The sequence below is a fragment of the Globicephala melas genome, chromosome 2 (genome assembly GCF_963455315.2).
Source record: "Globicephala melas chromosome 2, mGloMel1.2, whole genome shotgun sequence".
Classification (NCBI taxonomy): domain Eukaryota; kingdom Metazoa; phylum Chordata; class Mammalia; order Artiodactyla; family Delphinidae; genus Globicephala; species Globicephala melas.
In genome coordinates, this window is record NC_083315.2 from 83822235 (window position 1) to 83844789 (window position 22555).

Here is a 22555-nt window from a genome sequence, read left to right on the forward strand (position 1 = left end):
AATCCCTTAGCTTTTGTAATTATAAAAGTAACACTGACTATTATACAGTTGTGTAAGAGGAGGTAGTGTATATGTATCAATATGGAAAATCTAACGTATAAAATTTAAATTTTACGGCTTAAAGACTTAAATATAAGACATGACACCATAACACTCTTAGAAGAGAACATAGGCAAAACATTCTCTTACATAAATCATACCAGTGTTTTCTTTGGTCAGTCTCCCAGGGCAATAGAAATAAAAGCAAAAATAAACAAATGAGACCTAATCAAACTTACAAGCTTTTGTACAGCAAAGGAAATCATAAACAAAATGAAAAGACAAACCTACAGACTGGGAGAAAGTATTTGCAAATGAGGCAACCCACAAGGGCTTGATTTCCAAAATATTCAAACAGCTCATACAAGTCAACAACAAAATAACAACCCAATTGAAAAATGGGCAAATGAGCTAAATAGACATTTCTCCAAAAAGACATACAGGGCTTCCCTGGTGGCATGGTGGTTGAGAGTCCGCCTGCCGATGCAGGGGACACGGGTTCGTGCCCCGGTCTGGGAAGATCCCACATGCCGCGGAGCGGCTGGGCCCGTGAGCCATGGCCGCTAAGCCTGCGCGTCTGGAGCCTGTGCTCTGCAACAGGAGAGGCCACAACAGTGAGAGGCCCGCATACCACAAAAAAAAAAACAAAAAACAAAAAACTATAATGAGGTACCACCTCACACCAGTCAGAATGGCCAGCATTGAAAAGTCTACAAATAGCAAATACTGGAGAGGGTATGGAGAAAAGGAAACCCTCCTACACTGTTGGTGGGAATGTAAATTGATGCAGCCACTATGGAAAACAGTATGGAGGTTCCTCAAAAAGCTAAAAATAGAGTTGCCATATGATCCTGCAATCCCATTCCTGGGCGTATATCCAGAGAAAACTATGATTCAAGAAGATACATGCACCCCAGTGTTCATAGCAGCACTATTTACAGTAGCAGAGACATAGAAGCAGCCTAAATGTCCATCGACAGATGAATGGATAAAGAAGATGTGGTGCACATATACTATGGAATACTACTCAGCCATAAAAAAGAATGCAATAATGCCACTTGAAGCAACATGGACGGACCTAGAGATTATCATACTAAGTGAAGTAAGTCAGAAAGAGACAAATACCATATGATATCACTTACATGTGGAATCTAAAATATGACACAAACTTATCTATGAAACAGAAACAGACTCACAGACATAGAGAACAGACTTGTGGTTGCCAAGAAGGAGGGGCATGGGGGAGGGAAGGATTGGGAGTTTGGGATTAGCAGGTGCAAACTATTATATATAGGATGGACTACAAGGTCCTATTGTATAGCACAGGGAACTATATTCAATATCCTGTAATAAACCATAATGGAAAAGAATATATATATGACAGAATCACTTTGCTATACAGTAGAGACTATCATTGTAAATCGGTTATACTTCAAAGAAATAAACTTTAAAAAGTAAAATTTTAGAAAAGCTACACAGTAGTATATATAGTATGATCCCATATGTGTAAAACAGACAACAATGTATATGTTTGAGATCTATCTATCTATCTATCTATCGGGTTGGCCAAAAGGTTCATTCGGTTTTTCCATAAGATGGCTCTGGTAGGGCTTAGTTGTCTTTAACTTCATTCGAAGCAATTTTGTTAGATTGTAATGTGACAGCTGTCATATCAGCGTGCATTAAAAAAAATCAAAATTGGTGAATTTTTGTATAGCCATTATTAAATTGAAGATGGGAGAAAAAAGCAACGTTTTCAGCATATTATGCTTCATTATTTCAAGACAGGTAAAAATGCAACTGAAATGCAAAAAGAGAGTTGTGTAGTGTATGGAGAAGGTTCTGTGACTGATCGAACGTGTCAAAAGTGGTTTGCAAAGTTTCATGCTGGAGATTTCTCACTGGACGATGCTCCATGGTCGGGTAGACCAGTTGAAGTCGATAGTGATCAAACCGAGACATTAATTGAGAACAATCAACTTTATACCGTGCAGGAGATAGCCGACATACTCAAAATATCCAAGTCAAACGTTGAAAATCATTTGCAATAACTTGGTTATGTTAATCACTTTGAAGTTTGGGTTCCATATAAGTTAAGTGAGAAAAACCTCCTTGACCATATTTCCTCACGCGATTCTCTACTGAAACGTAACGAAGTTTCTGTTTTTAAAACAAATTGTAATGGGTGATGAAAAGTGTGAAATGCTGTACAATAATGTGGTATAGATGAGATTGTGGGGCAAGTGAAATGAACCACCAACAACCACACCAAAGGCCGGTCTTAACCAAAGAAGGTGATGTTGTGTATATGGTGGGATTGGAAGGGAGTCCTCTATGATGAGCTCCTTCCAGAAAACCAAATGATTAATCCCAACAAGTACGTCTCCCAAGTAGACCAACTGAAAGCAGCACTTGATGAAAAGTGTCCAGAATCAGTCAAGAGAAGATGCATAATCTTCCATCAGGATAACGCAAGACCTCATGTTTCTTTGATGACCAGGCAAAAATTGTACAGCTTGGCTGGGAAGTTCTGATTCATCCGCCATATTCACCAGACATTGCACCTTTGGATTTCCATTTATTTTGGTCTTTACAAAATTCTCGTAATGGAAATCATTTCCTTTCCCTGGAAGACTGTAAAAGGCACCTGGAACAGTTCTTTGCTAATCATTTCCTTTCCCTGGAAGACTGTAAAAGGCACCTGGAACAGTTCTTTGCTCAAAAATATAAAAAGTTTTGGGAAGAGGGAATTATGAAGTTGCCTGAAAAATGGCAGAAGGTAGTGGAACAAAAGGGTGGGTACGTTGTTCAATAAAGTTCTTGGTGAAAATGAAAAATGTGTCTTTTATTTTTACTCAAAAACCGAAGGAACTTTTTGGCCAACCCAATATCTATCTATCTTAAATATTCATAGATAGTATCTGGAAAGACATAAGAGAAGCCCCTAAGGGGTGACTGTGAGAACCAGGATGAGAGGAGAGGGACTTCATACCTTTTTGTTTTGTTTGATTGTTTCTTTCCTTTTTAAATTTTCTCATTCCAATCTTTTTACACCCTCATCTTTGCTTTTGTTTTCCTCTCCTTTTTTTTTAATAGCCTGATCTCTCTCCACATCATTCTTTAAGTTCACATTACAGTACAAATACATATAGGGAGCTTTGAGGGGGGGTCATTTTTATAAAACTAGAAAACACTATAAATATCTTTCTGGAACTTGCTTTTCTCACCATGGACATCTATTTCTACAGGTAGATCTAGTTATTTCTTTTTTAAAATTTTTTAATAAATTTATTTATTCATTTATTTATTTTTGGCTGTGTTGGGTCTTTATTGCTGCTCACTGGCTTTCTCTAGTTGTGGCGAGTGGGGCTGCTTTTTGTTGTGGTGTGTGGGCTTCTCATTGCGGTGGCTTCTCTTTGCTGTGGAGCACGGATTCTAGGCGCTCAGGCTTCAGTAGTTGTGGCATGCGGGCTCTAGAGCTCAGGCTCAGTAGTTGTGGCGCACGGGCTTAGTTGCTCCACGGCATGTGGGATATTTCCAGACCAGGGCTCGGACCTGTGCCCCCTGCATTGGCAGGCAGACTCTTAACCACTGCACCACCTGGGAAGTCCTCTAGTTCTTTCTTTTTAATAGCTGTGTACTATGCATACCATAATGTAATGGATTCTTATCTGTGGAAGATGTTTTTTGTTTTTGCTATAACATATTGCAGTGAATATCCTTGTACATCTATCTTTGTATAACCTTTGTGCATTATGTAATACATCTGTAGGATATGAATCAGAGAATTATAAGTATTAAAAAAGTTTGATTGATATTGCCAATTGTCTATTGTAAAGGTTATACCACTTCAGCAGTGTGCATTGTTAAAACCCAAATCCTAATTTAAATACAGTTCTCTCTAAAAGGAGCTTAGTAGAATTACTGGTTCCAATCTATGGCAGATAAAGGATAAAGTCAGCCTAAAACAAGGAAGTCCTCAAAGACTAATGGGGTCTTGCCAAAAGGATACAAAGAGCAAGGTGGAAGAGGCTCTACTGGCCAAATTTGGGGTAATTTGAACATCAAATGAATAATTGTAATTGCATTACATTGAATTTTAAAAAGTCAATTAATCTCTAGTGATAGTAAACAAAAGGTGGTAGAGAGAGAGAGTAAAGCTCTTTTTTTTTAGAAAAGAAGAGTACAAGGGCTTCTGTGGTGGTGCAGTGGTTAAGAATCTGCCTGCCAATGCAGGGGACACGGGTTCGAGCCCTGGTCTGGGAGGATCCCACATGCCACGGAGCAACTAAGCCCGTGCTCCACAACTACTGAGCCTGTGCTCTAGGGCCCGTGTGCCACAACTGCTGAGCCTGTGAGCCACAACTACTGAGGCCATGTGCCACAACTACTGAGCCTGTGCTCTAGAGCCCGTGTGCCACAACTCCTGAAGCCTGCGTGCCTAGAGCCCGTGCTCCGCAACAAGAGAAGCCGCTGCAATGAGAAGCCCGCGCACTGCAACGAAGAGTAGCCCCCGCTTGCTGCAACTAGAGAAAGCCCGCACGCAGCAATGAAGACCCAACGCAGCCAAAAATAAATAAATAAAATAAATTTATAAAAAAAAAGAAGAGTACAAGCTAATAAATATAGAGGATTGACATTCACCATTTCACAACCCCCAGCATAATATGTAAAATTAAATTCAGGCATGGAGGCTAAAACACTAGGTGATAAGTTGCTGAACTGTTCACATTGTGCTAGAGATTACTTACTAATCACAAGGGGAAAAAATATTTAACTTTACACTGGAGAAACCCTGCAGTTACTATGTTAACCAAATAATCAAACTCAACATTGCTAATAGCGGGACATCCTGATATCATGCACCATTTTGTTGGGTGCAATAAGAAGTACCCAATTCACTTACATAGTATTCTTTAAAAAATGTTTAATGTCATAAGGGTCTAATCAACCCTTATGATTATCTGTAAAATTACCAGCAATAGTTAGAACTGTAGATGATGTTAGTGTGACCTTACGTACGTTGTTAGTAACTACTCTGAGTCTCAGAGCCATCATTTATAAAACAGTGACAATGAATCAAATAAATGTATGACAATAACATAAATATACTTTGTTGAATTTGTGTAGTTTGTTTACACCTAAAAATAGTTTGTGTACAGTAAGAATTTAACATATCAGTTTACCTCTCCTGTCAGAATCCATTCATAGCCACCAAGTATATAGCTGAATGAAAACTACATTTCTTTTTTCCAGAAGTAGATTCCTTATGTAATTACTTTATGTAATCTGATGGCATGTTTCAAGAATTCCCTATACTTGTTTAGATCCATAAGCTAATAAAGTCCCAAGTATGCTAGAAAGTTTTCTAATCTCGAATGTTCAAGGGAGATTTCAGGTAGGAGAGCATGGATTAGAGCATTTCTGTACTTCTTAGACATGTAAATTGACTTCTATGTAATAAACAATTTTATAGATCAAAAATGATCAAATATCAGCAGTTTCCTGTAGCTTGACCTAATGCATGCTTTAGTGGCAGAGGCTTAGTAGTACAACATATTTATCTGCCAAACAATCATTTTTCTCCCTTATGTTGTAGAGTAAGATTTTCTCAAAGGAGGAGAGAGGAAGGATCTGGACTGATCCAAGTTTGAAGGGAATTGGGATGTGGAGTGGTATTCTAGTTATCTTAGGCTGTTTCTTCATGTCATAGGCTTCACTCCCACCCCCCACCCCCATGTACAATGGATGTTCTTTTTAGTCACTTCTTACCTCTTGTCTCTCTTTTCTAGGTAGTGAGAAATGAGGTAAAAGGAACGAACATGTTTCTATATCTTCTTTTTCCACTCTAAACTCTAGACTGGTCTTTTGGAATAGGCAGTTGCAGGGTCCTGAAAACTTGAGATTTCCAGTTGCTCTGGTTCTCTTCCAAAGATAGCACTTAGAAATAATGATACCTTTTTTTTTTTTACCCCAGTTACTCGTAGAATATGGAAGGTAATATAGGTTGAGGGACTTCAAGTTCATTTTCTTTTATAGAATATGAACAATGGAATAATAACTCATAAGAGATTGGGAAATAAAGTTTCAGACTATAAAGGGAGTATTGAACTTATAAAATCATAACAAGATTCCTCCCTGGGATATGGCCCTTATAACAAGGGCCTGTAAGAAAGTGACTTATCTTCCTTAAAGAATGTGTTCTGGGCAACCATGTACAGTTTTACCACTTCCTCAAACAAGAAGAAATCAATTTATTGGAGGACCTTCCCCCTTAAGGAAATGTGGTCAAACCTGTATATAAATAGCTTTATTAAAATCCTTAGTTCTTGGCAAGCCGAATTATTGCCACTGTGAAAATTATTGTTTGTGTCCTAGACAGCTGCTCAGGAAGCAATCCTGCATGCATCTGGAAATGGCATGCCTTCACCATCTAAGGACTACTGCATGCTATATAACCCTCATTGGACAGCTCTTCCAAGTACCCTAGAAAATGCAGTAAGTAAATCACAGCTTCTATTTATTTATAAACATAAAAATATTGAATGGTAAGAATGAGTGATTATTATGTTTTAGAATGTAAACTAGTTATATTATGATTAATAAATATTTATTGCTTTTGCTTAAGTATTTCTCTCTGTGAGAAAAACAAGTTAGAGAATTTAAAAATACTTGCCTCAAAATAAATAAATAAATAAATAAAAATAAAATACTTGCCTCAAAGCCTGATTGTCATCAAATATTTCTAATTTAAAAGAACCTTGGGACTTCCCTGGTGGCACAGTGGTTAAGAATCCAGCTGCCAATGCAGGGGACACGGGTTCGAGCCCTGGTCTGGGAAGATCCCGCATGCCACGGAGCACCTAAGCCTGGGCTCCACAACTACTGAGCCTGCACTCTAGAGCCCGTGAGCCATGCGAGCCACAACTACTGAGCCCACGTGCCACAACTACTGAAGCCTGCGTGACTAGAGCCCGTGCTCCGCAACAAGAGAAGCCACCATAATGAGAAGCCCACATACCGCAATGAAGAGTAGCCCCCGCTCACCACAACTAGAGAAAGCCCGTGTGCAGCAACGAAGACCCAACACAGCCAAAAATAAATAAATAAATAAAATTAAAAAAAAAAAAAGAACCTTGTATTAAACCAATGTTGACACTTTGTCATTGAATGCATTTAGGGTGAAATATGATATTTATAATATTAAAGACATTTCTTCTTTCCAGACTTCCATTAGTTTGATGAATCTGACTACCACACCACTGTGCAACCTTTCTGATATTCCTCCTGATGGAATAAAGAACAAAGCAGTTGTGGTACAGTGGGGAACCTGCCATTTTCTTGAAAAAGCCAGAATTGCACAAACAGGAGGTGCTGAAGCATTGTTGGTTGCCAATAACAGTGTCCTCGTAAGTTATAAAACTATAATAACTTCTTTTGAGTTCATGATATAAAATTTCACAGGAATTGAACTATCTTCTTTGTGTGTGGTTTAGGGGCTGAGTTTTGAATAATCTGATGGTAGGATTCTTTTTAAATAAACATTCTGGTTATGATAGGTGTTTAATTGGAAAATTTTGTTTCTTTTCCATTCCTAAAGTAGACAAGACTATGTTAGGAATGTGTGTGTGTGTGTATGTGTGTGTAAAATATCAGTTTAAGTTTATGCTAAAAGGATTCCAGTTTGAGAACTCTTACTATAACATTAAGAACACATGAAACTTCGTTTTATTACTTTAAAAAGATGTAATGTTTGTACTTAATGAATAACTTGTATTTTATTCTGTAAATACACTAGTAGTTCATAAGTCTTCACAATATGTTTTTTTCTTTTAGTTTCCTCCCTCAGGGAACAAATCTGAATTTCATGATGTGAAAATACTGATTGCATTTATAAACCACAAAGACTTTAAAGATACAAAGCAGGTAAATTAGTAATTATATATTAGATAAAGTTTATAAATAGTACAGCTTTTTACTTTTAACCATGATATTTAATTTAAATTATTATATATGTTCCATTTGCTAACAGGAAGTTATAAAGGCCTATCAAGTTTTTATTTGGAAAGTATGCACCCCCCCATTGAGCACAAGGTGTTTCAGAGTCCTGACTTTAGAAGGGATATTTCTTTACTTTGACCTCTTTAAAAATCTTTGTGTTGTATCATTTAACTTTAAATCCTTGAACAAAATGTGATGTGTGGAACATTGCACTTTCAAGATTTAATAAACCAAAGCATAGCCTCATAATTTTGACAAGAGACTATATATCATGTTGTCAAAACAGTTATATTATTCTTGGCTATCTTATGTATAGTGTCCATTCCAGAATGAAATTGGAATATTGCTGCCATATGCTATAGTAAAAAGAAAACTAATTCCAGTGTATTAACTGTTATTTTGCCTTTCAGACTCTCGGAGATAACATTACTGTGAAAATGTATTCTCCATCGTGGCCTAACTTTGACTATACTATGGTGGTTATTTTTGTAATTGCTGTGTTCACTGTGGCATTAGGAGGATACTGGAGTGGGCTAATTGAATTGTAAGCTTAATTAAACTTCATTATTTTTAAGATAAATGGTTAAAAATTGTTTGTTAATCATTTTATCGTGTAACAACACATAAAGTTCTGCTTGTTCTTAGAATATAGTGCTGACCATTAGATTGCCAGGTTTGTCCTCATATAGGTCTTTAACTTTTCACTGAGAAGAAGGGAGTCATAGGTTCCTCTTGTTCTTCTGCTGGGAAGGAAACATTGAAATTTCACCAGAGACTCTTAAATTAAAATGTTTAATTACCTCTCCCAGAAAAGGTGGAGATAGTTAACATTCTAATGTGCCTATTTAGATTGGAAGAAAATAAACAAGAGAAGGTGGGAAGTTTTTCAGCTCCTCCTGAGTTGAGTCATTACAGTGTGACCTCACCATTCTATTTAATGCTTTAGTAATTCTAAGGATATTAATTAAACATGTCCATATTTTAATTTAAATATAGAAATGCCAAATGTATGTGAAATTTAGATTTCTCTATTTAATAACAACCTAGGCCCAGTCTTCTTACAGTTACATACCTTTGGCTATAGACTAAAGCAAGCAATGTAGTTTGTTTATTTTTTTAAAGATTTATTTATTATTTATTTATGTATTTAATTTATTTATGGCTGCATCAGGTCTTAGTTGTGACACGCAGGATCTTCGTTGAGCCATGCGGGATCTTTTGTTGGGGCACAGGCTTCTCTCTAGTTGTGGCGCACAGGCTCCAGAGCACGTGGGCTCTGTAGTTTGCGGCATGCGGGCTCTAGTTGTGGTGCGTGAGCTCAGTAGTTGTGGCACACATGCTTAGTTGCCCCGCGGCATTTGGGATCTTAGTTCCCTGACCAGGGATCGAACCCACATTCCCTGCACTGTAAGGCAGATTCTTTACCACTGGACCACCAGGAAAGTCCCAGCAATGTAGTTTAGAAGGATCAGTTCATATTTATAACTCTGAGTAAAAAATTGTGCTCAGAGCATATTATTTTATGCATAAAGGACGATATATTCACTTGTGAATTGATCTATAGATTCCATTAAAAAGGGCTTACTTGACGCTAGCCGAAGCTAATAAGCTTATTTGTAATTTCTTAAAGTACTAAAATTTGATTGACTTTCATCAAGAGAGAAGTCTAGGGTTTAACAGGTGTAGATTCCTAGAGTATTGAGCTTAAAATATTTTACATATTTGGAAAACACATTTCATTATGTATTAGTCACATGATTTCACATGAGTAAGCATTATTTTTCTTCATTATTAATCTTTATAAAGCATAGTATGTAAGATCTCCGAAATCATTTTCTAGATTATATGGTGAAACTTTATAAATAATTTCCCAAAAGCTACTGATTCATTGAAAATGTTTTTCCATTTAACATATATCTTCACTATACTTACATTATAATGTAAATTGTTTCTTCTCTAGAGTAGTGCTTCTCAAATTGTAATGTGCATACAAACTGTCTTGAGAGCTCATTAAAATTTTTAAAAATTCAGATTTAGTAGGCTTAGGATGCGTGCTGAGACTCTGCATTTTTGACAGACTGGCCCGTGGACCACACTTTGAGTTAGCAAGGCAAGCTTCATATACATGTCAGGGCAGGCTCCTCCTCAAGAAAATTGGAGGTGGGAGAGCAGCACGTATAAGTTCTTTTATTCATAAAACATTATGGGCAAAAGCAAAGAATGTGTTGCCTTCAGTAGCTGGGTTGGGAGAGGAGATGTCCTTTACCTGCAGGATTATGGATTTTGAAATTGAGGAAGCTGATTCTAAGAGCAGGATAAAGATAGAAAGAACTAAGTGTGTGTGGTGGTGGGGGTGGGGGTGACAGTATAGAGAAAGAGAGTATGAATCAGTAATAAAATGGAGAAAGTTTCATAAAAAGTAGAATTATTGAGGACATAAGGACTGTTCGCAACAACATGGCTGGATTTTGATGGCATTATGCTTAGTGAAATAAGTCAAACAAAGAAATACCAAATGATCTCATTTATGTGTGGAATCTTAAAAAAAAAAAAAAGAACTCATAGAGCAGAGAACAGATGGGTGGTTACCACAGGTGGGGAGGTGGGGAGGGGGCAAAATGGGTGAAGGTACAAACTTCCAGTTATAAAATAAATAAGTCCTGGGGATGTAATGTACAGCATGTGACCATAGTTAATAATACTGTACTGCATATTTGAAAGTTACTAAGAAAGTAGTTCTTAAAAGTTCTCATCGCAATAAAATAAATGTTTTAACTGTGTGGTGATGGATGTGAACTAGACTTATTGTGGTGATCATTTTGCAATATATACAAATATCAAATTGTGTCATACATCTGAAACTAATATGATATGTCAATTATATCTTAATTTAAAAAATAACACAAGAACTGTTATTTAGCAAGTAAAGAGAGTTAGACTGAAAGAAAAGGGAAAAGAGAATAAGGCTTAGGGAATGGAAAATTTATCAGAACAGGATCTCATAACCCAGAATTACCCTGCCAAATGAAAGAGGTACTTTTTGCAAAAGGGAAAAATGCCTTGATTCCGTATAAAGACTTTTCTATAGAGAGTTAAAGTCTATTATAATGAGTCCTTCTTATAACTGGTTCTCATCATAAACTCAAGATGGCAGGAAAGAAAGCTTAGCTTTTCATTGCATGTGGCTCTTGAGCTGATTTAAGAGTACGATTTTTTAAAAAGATGAATTATATTATTTTAACATGATTTAAATCTAGCGTATGTTTTCCTTTAAGAAATTGCCTGGTGCTTTTTAGTACACTGAATATGAATATATGACTCTTTGATTATTATGGCTTATATATGTTCTGTGATAGAAATGTCTTTAAATGAATCTCTTTGTAATGATAGATACCAAAGGTTGGCATGTTTTCCCACTCAGGTACTACTTTCATTGAAACTTTTGTTAATACCCTGTCATCCAGCTCTACAGTTTCAGGGAGGTACTGTGTGTCTCTCCCCAGACCCTCTCCCAGCTCTTTTCCCAGGCAGCCTCCCTAGAGTCACAGATGCCTAGAATAGTAACCATCCCAATCCACAGTTTTCTAATAAGAAAGTGGCATGTTGGTAAATAAGCAGTTTGGCAAATGTACAGTTTCATAGAAATAAATCTTTTTTTAACCTAAAGTTTGTATTGAGCCCAGACCTGATGAAAAGAGTCAGGATATACGAAAAGGGAACAGAATTTAGTAGACCAGAGTTGAAGGAACTGGAGCTGGAAAAGTATGTAGTGGGTTCCATATAACTGGGAAGAGACAATTAGGTGACAGAACAGAGACTCACTGCTCAACAAAAGAAGCTTGTGACCCTTTCCTCTTCAACTCCTGTGTCTGCCTTTTATTAGCTGTGTGACCCAGCAATGTTGTTGGGAGAATTAGAAACTATTTTGCTATCTTATATCAAGGTAGGACAAAGCTATGTCTTGAACTCCTTTTGAATCCTTCATAGTATGTCAGTGAGCCCTGAACAGACATATAGAAAATACTGAGTTGACTAAGAGAAGAATTTAGTGTTTTACATTGAAGAGAAGCTAATTTTAAAAGTACTTTCCTATCTGCAAATTGGTAATATTAAGTGTGTAAAAAGAATTGGTTATCATTTGAAACTTATTACGCCAATGTAGTTTCCAAATTAGATAATATACACATTAATTTGTTTATGTAATAAATGTCATCTGTTTCAACAATTTCGCCTCCAGAAAAAAATGCTATTTCAAAAGTTAGTGGTTAATAACAGATCAACTCTTGATGGTAGAATTATAGGGAATTTTTACTTTCTAGATTAAATATTTCTTTTTGGTGTGTAATTTTTAAGTATATTACTTTGTAATCAGAAACAAATCTAAGTTGGTGTTAGAGATAGATTTTTAAAATAGCTATACTTGGCAGAGATTTGCTGAAGTTCCTGTGTATGTTTATGCAGGGAAAGCATGAAGGCAGTGACAAACACTGAAGATAGAGAAATGAGGAAAAAGAAGGAAGAATATTTTACTTTTAGTCCTCTAACAGTTGTAATATTTGTGGTCATCTGCTGTGTTATGATGGTCTTACTTTATTTCTTCTACAAATGGTTGGGTAAGAAATCATATTTTATATTTGCTACTTTTAGCATACATCTTTTTATTTACTTTGCCAGATTTATCTTTTCCTTTAAGGCATTCTACCTGGAAAACTTAAGTGAATAGTTAAAGAGTGATATGAACTTTTTAAACTGTCAGAAGTGTTAGGCCCCTATTACTCTGGGATTAAAACAAATATATTCCAATTAAAAAAATACTGTGTCCGGTGTGGGGGTGGTGGTGGGATGAACTGGGAGGTTGGGATTGACATGTATGCACTACTATGTATGAAATAGATGACTAATAAGAACCTGCTGTATAGCACAGGGAACTCTACTTCACTTTGCTGTGCAGTAGAAACTAACACAACATTTTAAAACAACTATACCCCAATAAAAAAAATTTTAAAAAAGAAAAGAAAAACAATTTAAAAATAGTAAAAATTAAAAAATAGTGTGTCCTACAGATGTAGAGAACAAACGTGTGGACACCAAGGTGGGAAGGGAGGATGGGGTGAATTTGGAGGTTGGGATTGACATATATGCACTAATATGTATAAAATAGATGACTGATAAGAACCTGCTGTATAGCACAGGGAACTCTACCTCACTTTGCTGTACAGTAGAAACTAACACAACATTTTAAAACAACTATACCCCAATAAAAAAATTTTATAAAAAGAAAAGAAATTTTTAAATAATAAAAATTTAAAAATCGTGTGTCCTACAGATGTAGAGAACAAACGTATGGACACCAAGGTGGGAAGGGAGGATGAGATGAATTGGGAGATTGGGATTGACATATATACACTAATATGTATAAAATAGATAACTAATGAGAACCTACTGTATAGCACAGGGAACTCTACTAATGCTCTGTGGTGACCTAGATAGGAAAGAAATCCAAAAAGGAGGGGATGTATGTATACGTATAGCCGATTCACTTCGCTATACAGCAGAAGCTAGCACAACATTGTAAAGCAACTATACCCCAATTTAAAAAAAAAAAAAAAAAGGAAAAAAATATACAGTGTCTTGAAATAAGAACACTTCTTCATGGATGACTTGAAAGAATTGCTATGGCCCTTAAGTTTCCCTCTCTGCAGTTAAAGCATAATAGGCCAGTATCTAAGCAGCAGACTAAGGATTTCTTGGTGGCTATATATAGTTATATGAAATAGAAGATTATTCAAATTATGGATTTATTGCTTCTGCTTACCCCCAAAGTGTTGTTTGTTCTTTTTGTCATTTTGCAAACCAAGATGTTGTATTGCTCCAATTTTGTTTTACTTATATAAACATTTCAGATCATACTACATCTAAAAACACACAGGTACTTGCCTGTGGTCTAGAGAATAAATTATACTTTTTCCTTTAAGAAGGTAGGATAATGGCTTGCCCATCCCCTGGCCTGTCTTCTTAGTGGTCTGATAGGATGGAAATTTGCTGTTTGTGGCCAACATATAGCAAAAAGAGGAGGGAGCCCAGGGAAAGAGAGAGTGTGCCTGATGAGAATTAAAAACCCTTTGTAAAAACCACCACAGGCTATAATGCTTATTTAGAGAATATTAGTATAAGTTTCTGGATTAGAAAAATGAGGCCCCAAGGTTAGTTTCAGCTTATTGTTCAATTTCTCCTGTCCTATGGAAGCAGCTTTAAAACTATACTTAAGATATATATTTCCAATTAGAAAAAATTTTCTTTGAATATCACTCATATTTCAATATGTTGCTGGGAGAGTGGATACCAGGGTGATATTTGTATTAGGTCATCATTGCACAGCTAATTTTTCTGATTTAATTCTCAGCTTTCAACTGTTTGTGTCTGACCCTCAGTTGATATATATAGAGGTCTTTGACAGAAAAAAGAGATTTTTCTACCTTACCCTAAAGCATGTTTTCATTTTTGGTAAGGAATTTCCTTAAACTCATCCGTATTTAAAAAGTTAACCCTGCTTATAACTAATTTTCAATGTAGGAGGAAAATCAATTAACCTCATGGTTATCCTAGGACATGGGATTTAATTATGACTCTGACAACGGTGTGTGATATTGCAAGATTTAATATACTTTCAAATGGTTCGTTATGGCTAAAATTGCTGCCATTTCTTAATATGTTCAATGTACGAAATTGCAGGTTCTCCTTACCATTTTATGTTGTCATACACAAGAAAGTAACTAAAGATAGTTATATTAACCAAATTCTTTCTCATGTCAAATCATTTTCTTCGGTATAGTATGACATTGAATGAGACACCTTAAAACTCTCTTAGGGCCTCCAGAGCATGATTTCCACCAGAGTTTTAAATCTTGGGTTGGAGACCTTTGGTGGATGACTAACCAAACTCAACTTGGCAATCTTTGACTGTCAATCTTACTACTCAGATTACCATATGTATCCAATAATAACAATAACGAATAATAAGGGAACGAAAAAATAATTTGTCCAAGGTCACCAATTAGAAAGTGTCTATCCCTTATTTACTGTCTCTAGTTTACTCTCTTTTCTCACATACAAAACAGAGTTATAGTTTTCTGAAATCTAGTGGAATTTGCAAAATTCAGTTAAAATTTGTATTTCCATTGTGAAATTTTGAGAAAGTTCAGAAAACAAACACTTTTAGAGTACAATAATTTCTCCCCCTTTTTAACAATAGCGAGATCAAATGTTTTTAATTTTAAATAATTCTCAAATAAGTATAGCTAATATAGAAAAACATTTGTGAATTTTAACTACCTTAGTATCGTATCTAGACAAAGAGGTTTGTTTAAGTGGATTTAGTTTTACACATATAAAGTTGTTAGAGATAAAGTCCACTGTAGGAAAATATAGACATCATGATTAACGTCTAAGGTAGGTGTCAGTTCTCATCCTTAAGCTGCAATTTAAAAAGCATTTATAATGTTTTATTAATTGCTCCATTCGTTACATTTAAATTAAATACAAATGTCTACAACTCACTTTATAGACATCTTTAGCAAGCATGTGAGTTTGAATCATTGAATGATAGAAAATGCAGAGCCACTGACATAAATAGTAGCAATATTTTCTTAAATCAGTCTCCGAAGGCAAAAGAAATAAAAGCAAAAATAAACAAATGGGACCTAATTAAATTTATAAGCTTTTGCACAGCAAAGGAAACCATAAACAAAATGAAAAGACAGCCTATGGACTGGGAGAAAATATTTGCAAAAGATGCAACCAACAAAAGGTTAATATCCAAAACACACAAACAACTCATACAACTCAATATCAAAAAAACAAACAACCTAATCCAAAACTGGGCAGAAGACCTAAATAGACATTTCTCCAAAGAAGACATTCAGATGGTCAATAGGCACTTGAGAAGATGCTCAACATCGCTAATTATTAGAAAACTGCAAATCAAAACTACAATGAGGTTTCATCTCACAGCTCTCAGAATGACCATCTTCAAAAAGTCTACAGATAAATGTTGGAGAGGATGTGGAGAAAAGGAAACCCTCCTACACTGTTGGTGGGAATGTAAATTGGTGCAGCCACTATGAAAACAGTATGGAGGTTCCTTAAAAACTAAAATTAGAGCTACCATATGATCCAGCAATTCCACTTCTGGGTATTTATTCTAAGAAAAAAATTTAATTAGAAAAGATATATGCACCCCTATGTTCATTGCAGCATTATTTACAATAGCCAAATTATAAAAGCAACCTAAGTGCCCATCTATAGATGAATAGATAAAGAAGATGTGGTGTGTGTATATATATATATATATACACACACACACACACACGCACGCACACACACAGTGTAATATTATGCAGCCATTAAAAAGAATGAAATAATGCCATTTGCAGTAACATGGATGGACCTAGAGATTGTCATGCTAAATGAAGTAAGTCAGACAGAAAGACTAATACTATATGATATCACATATGTGGAATCTAAAACATAATACAAATCACCTTATTTACAAATCAGAAACAGGCTCACAGACATAGAAAAGAAACTTATGGTTACTAAAGGGGAAAGGGAAGGGGGAGGGATAAATTAAGAGTATGGGATTAACAGATACACACCACTATATATTAAAAAGATAAACAAGGATTTACTGTATAGCATAGGGGACTATATTTAATATCTTGTAATAACCTATAATGGAAAAGAATCTGAAGCTGTACACCTGAAACTAATACAATATTGTAAATCAACTATAGTTCAATTAAAAAAAATAGTAAATTTTTTCAAAAAGAAAGAAAATGTGGAGCCAGCTTCAGCCCCTAAAGAAATCCTACCAGTGTGTAATGGAACTAAAACAACACATAAAATACCCACCCTTAAAGCTCAAGATCTAAATATTTTCAGTTTAGTAACCAATTCAGATTATGGTATGGTCTCTGCATTGAAAGTATTATGATCCAGTAAAAAAGCTAAAGAATTAATATTGATTGTATAAATATTTTCTTATCATGTTTCTTTCTGTTCTCATGTAATTTAGTGTCTTTTTTTTTTCTAGTTTATGTTATGATAGCAATTTTCTGCATAGCGTCAGCGATGAGTCTGTACAACTGTCTTGCTGCACTAATTCAGAAGATACCATGTGGACAATGCATGTATGTATCTCTTATGAGGAAGCCTATAATGTTGGTTTTTGTAATTTAAAATAATACAAGGAAAAACAGGAGCGTTATTTTAAACCTGTGCAGTCCAATATGCATGTCGCTATTTTAATTTAAAATAATAAAATTAAAAATTCAGTTGCCCAGTCTCATTATCCGCATTTCAAGTGCTGAATAACCACATGTTGCTAGTGGCTACAGTATTGGACAGCACAGATATAAAGCATTTTCATCATCACAGTTCTACTGAACTGATAAATATTTTATTATGTATCATTTGTTATACTTAAAATCAAGACTTTTAAATTGATATTTCAGAAGTTTTCTTGTCACTGTGGCTAACATTGATTTGTTACATTAACTGAACATTGTGTTTCATCTGCAGGGTGAATTAACCTATTTCACTCTCTCTTTTAGGATTATGTGTCGTGGCAAAAGCATTGAAGTGAGACTTATTTTTCTCTCTGGACTGTGCATAGCAATAGCTGTTGTTTGGGCTGTATTTCGAAATGAAGATAGGTATGAATACTCATTGTATTTACTTTTAGATTAGTCTAAGGATGGATTACTTTATATCTTGCCTTGATAATTGTTCATTATGATTATTATGGATTTTTTTGGCTTTTATCCCAGAACATCATAGTCTTGAAACATGCTAAATAAATTCTTAAATAAGCAGATCTTGTGCTAATGGATTTGAGGTTGTCTAGAGAAGGAAATAATGAATTAGGATTTAAACATCTAAGCTGAAATATGCTTCAAAAATATACTTAATTATGGTATAGCCGCACAGTGGAGTGCAATGCAGCTGTAAAGAATGAAGATCTCTCTGAATTAATATGCAGTGATTTCCAGGATATATTTTTAAGTGAAAAAAGCAAAATATGAAAGAATATCTAGAGTATGTTACCTTTCATATGAGAAAGGAAATATCAGAAAATATATAGGTATCTGTCCATTTGCAGGAAGAATAAAAAATTTAACAGTTTATTAATAAAATTATTAATACCCCAAAGGATTTAACAGCCTAAAGTTTGGGAGCAAAGCTCATACAATTTTAGGCAGCTTCAGGTATGATAATTGATAATTATTCATGTCAGTTTCTGGTAGAGTATGTTGTATAGCTCTCATTTCCTTTATGTTTTAGCTATCTGGATGTATATTAACATCAATGTCCTTTGTTATGAGCTACCTTTCTTAAAAGAGACATGTATAAAATCAAAGATTAAAGATAAATATGCACTTACATGATATACATTCTTCTGAGGTAGCCTTTCAACTTTTTCTTAGTGTAGTAGTAGTATTCATTATTCTACTAAGGCAGTAAATTACTAAATATGGAGAATATAAGAGGTTTTTCTGTTGTTATAATTGCTGCTTAATAATTGAATACTCATATCATAGTAATTGAACAGTATTACTTTAGTGATCTGTTTCTTTTGAAATGTTCCATTTAAAAATAACTGAGTAAAACAATAGAGTAATTTCTTTTGATTTTAGGTGGGCTTGGATTTTACAGGATATTTTAGGGATTGCTTTCTGTCTGAATTTAATTAAAACACTGAAGTTACCCAACTTCAAGGTAAAGTATACTACTTTGCTAGCTAAAATAATTTTTTCTTTTTAAAACAACTTTATTAAGGTATAATTTACAGAGAATTAAATCACCCATTTCAAGTGTACAGATTGTTGAAATTTTACAAATATGTAACTTTGTAACCACCGTCCCAATCAGAGAATATTTCTTATCTTTTCAAAAGCTCTGTCATGCCCTTTAACAGTCAATCCTAATCCCCAACCCCAAGCAACCACTAATTTGCTAGCTAAAATATTTTTAATCATTCATATAATATGCCAAATTCATATAATCTGTGCAAGACTAGATATCAGGGAAGAACATTTCTTTGATTCAGTGATTTTTTTGTGTGTGGGCTCCTTAATTGCGGCAGGCAGCTCCTTAGTTGCAGCTCACGGGCTCCTTAGTTGCGGCTTGCCTGCTCCTTGGTTGCGGCATGCAAACTATTAGTTGCAGCATGCATGTGGGATCTAGTTCCCTGACCAGGGGTTGAACCCAGGCCCCCTGCATTGGGAGCGCGGAGTCTTAACCACTGGACCACCAGGGAAGTCCTTCAGTGATTTTTTTTTTAAAAGAATGACTTAGGGCTTCCCTGGTGGTGCCGTGGTTGGGAGTCCGCCTGTTGATGCAGGGGACGCGGGTTTGTGCCCCGGTCTGGGAGGATCCCGCATGCCGCGCAGCAGCTGGGCCCGTGGGCCATGGCCGCTGAGCCTGCGCGTCCGGAGCCTGTGCTCTGCAACGGGAGAGGCCACAGCAGTGAGAGACCCAAGTACCGCAAAAAAAAAAAAAAAAAAAAAAAGAATGACTTAAAGCAGATAAAAGTTTGAATGTGATTTGTAGAATAAAACTACAAATAGTAATAACATTAAATGCCTTTAAAAAGTGTTCAAATGTATGTTACATGTTTATTTGTATTTGTAAAATAATATCTCTTAATTTAGATATGGGAAGTTTGACCTTTAAATTTGTTTCTTTCTTCAACAGTCATGTGTGATACTTCTAAGCCTTCTCCTCCTCTATGATGTATTTTTTGTTTTCATAACACCATTCATCACAAAGGTATGATATTTTTGAAATCCATGAGAAACATGCTAAAAGATGAGAATCTTAAACATGCTCTTAGAGTATTGATTTTGCAGATGTTTACCACTGACTGAATTTTAATTCTCTTAAGAGAATTATCATTGAAATTGGCCTTTTAGTAGAGGATAGTTTTAAGCCTTTAAGCCATTCTGCTAAATAAAAATATCTGTCCTGATTGATGTAAACATGAGAATATAAATTTTCCTACCCATTTTAAAGTAACTTTTCTTATTATTGTAAAACTATAAATATGTGCTATAGAGAATATAGACAGCAAAAAGAATAAAAAAAGTGTCACTGCTACTTTCATTTCTGTAACCCTAGTGTGAGACTAAGAAAGACCACCACACTGAAAGTCTGAAGACCTCAAGTGTAGGTCTGTAACTTTATAACCCTGGGCTGCTAGTCACTTAGCCCTCAGTTTCCTAATCAGTTAGGTGAGGGAGTATTGCTAGCATTCCATCCTCTCTTTCCATCAGTAGGATTCTTTTGGTTGCCACTGCCAGAACCCAACCTAACCTTTCTATATGAAAGAGGTCCCATCTACCCAGGACATGTGCAAAGGCCAGGTTGGGCCTGGCCTCAGGAGAAACTAGACTCAGGGGCACATGCTCTTCCTTTCTGCTTCTGTCCATATGTTCATTGTCTCAGACTGGCTTTTTCCATGAGTTTAGAATTATAGCACTCAAATATCTGTTGAATGTTGACTGATCAAAAATCTGGAATCACTTGTCACGTTTTAAATCTTAATAAATTCTGCTATGAATGAATTTGAAAGTAATTATTGTAACACAAATAATAGTCCCTTCACTTATAAGTTATATTTGTTCTCATATTTGTATTTTTACTTTTCTCATGTGTTTTGACCCTCATAAGTGATCAATAAATATCCTTGGAATAAATGAAAGTAAATTAAAAAAAAATAGTTCATCTATTCCCAGCTTTACCATTAGCTCCTCAATAAAATCCTCGTGCTGTTCTTAGAATAAGGGAGAGGTGTTGGATGAGTGTGGTAGTCCTTCGTTGCCCAGTTTTTCTACATTGTGCCTATTCCTGTCTCATGAACATATTTTTAATTATTGCTTAATTCTTCCACTTTCCCCACTTTGAGTCTTGCTTTGTAACTTTATATCATTTCTTTATCCTTTGTCACTCTCATATATTTAGTGATTGATATTATAATCACTGCGTTTTTCCCTAGTAGTTCTTTATTCTTTAGCCCCTACTATCTGTGAAATCTCTGCATTTCTGATATTTGCTATAATGGCATAAGACAAACATGTGCTCCATTGGGGAGCTAAAATTGCAACTAGGTAACAAATGTAGTTAACTGTCCCAAAACATTAGCACCTTTCCATGCTTTAATGATGAGCCATCTGGCTCACTGACTTCATTTGCAATAGTAACCTAAAAAAGCATAGCACTAGTATTATGGATTATAACAAAATTGTTAATTTACTAAAGCATATTTTAAAGTTCTATCGAAAGCTGTTCTAGCTTGTGTCAATTTATTTGGTTAAAAAAATGTTTCTATAAGTCACTCCATCAGAGATCTCATAATGAAAGTAAAGCACTCTCTCTACAAAGGCATTTCCATAAGTCAACACGTAGTTATACCATATGATACATATATTGCACGGTGGGCATAGCTATAAACTATAACTAAACTCTCTATTTATTTATTTTTGGCTACATTGGGTCTTCATTGCTGTGCACGAGCTTTCTGTAGATGCGGCGAGTGGGGGCTACTGTTCATTGCGGTGCGCATGCTTCTTGTTGCGGTATCTTCTCTTGTTGCGGTATCTTCTCTTGTTGCGTTATCTTCTCTTGTTGCAGAGCACGGGCTCTAGAGTGTGCGGGCTTCAGTAGATGCGGCACATGGGCTCAGTAGTTGCAGCACGTGGGCTAAGTAGTTGTGGCACGCGGGCTGTAGAGCGCAGGCTCAGTAGTTGTGGCACACAGGCTTAGTTGCTCCACGGCATGTGGGATCTTCCCGGACCAGGGCTCGAACCCGTGTCCCCTGCATTGGCAGCAGATTCTTAACCACTGCGTCACCAGAGAAGCCCCTAACTAAACTCTTTAAAAAATAATTTTTCCATTCTGTTTTAACACTAGTATCACTTTATAAATGCCAAACTTGTCTGCCAGCAAACTATGTCCATTCGCTACACATAAAAAGTTTTAGTATATTAAAGGTATATGGTCATAATAAAGATGTCTTTGAGTCTTCTTTCTTCTGTGCTTAGGGAATTTTTCATCTTCTTTTTTTCCTTCTTTGTTCCCAGTGACTAGGAATGTGATTTCTAGTAATCTGATCCACTAGAAAAGATTGAAGTGCTCTTTAGTGTTCACTGTTGTAGATTTACCTTAACACCTTCTTCTCGGTCTGGTTTGTTTGTTAGGCAACTCAAAATGAAAATTAGATACGTAATTTCTGATTTTTGTGGTTTTCACTGAAAATTTCAAGGATTAAATATTAGACATTCTAAACATGTTCTTGACCCTGGTATTAGTAGACTGTTAATGAGTTGGCAGGACAGGTAGCCATAGGAGTACCAGTAATAAGAGCCTGTCTTCATTTTTTTTTTTCATCCACCACCATACTAGGTATAGTATCTTGCAAATAGTAGTTACTCAGGTAGATATCTATGAATGTATAAGA

General features: G+C 35.6%; 1 protein-coding gene across 1 annotated transcript in view; it reads left to right on the plus strand.

Annotated features, from left to right (window-relative positions):
• SPPL2A (signal peptide peptidase like 2A) overlaps positions 1-22555 on the plus strand; it is a 49802-nt gene that overhangs the window by 11049 nt on the left and 16198 nt on the right. The window contains exons 2-10 of the mRNA XM_030842918.3: positions 6418-6537; positions 7266-7448; positions 7876-7965; positions 8451-8584; positions 12502-12653; positions 17132-17228; positions 17652-17753; positions 18735-18816; positions 19795-19869. Of these exons, the coding sequence (XP_030698778.2) occupies positions 6418-6537; positions 7266-7448; positions 7876-7965; positions 8451-8584; positions 12502-12653; positions 17132-17228; positions 17652-17753; positions 18735-18816; positions 19795-19869 (1035 nt within the window). The remainder of the gene's footprint in view (positions 1-6417; positions 6538-7265; positions 7449-7875; positions 7966-8450; positions 8585-12501; positions 12654-17131; positions 17229-17651; positions 17754-18734; positions 18817-19794; positions 19870-22555) is intronic.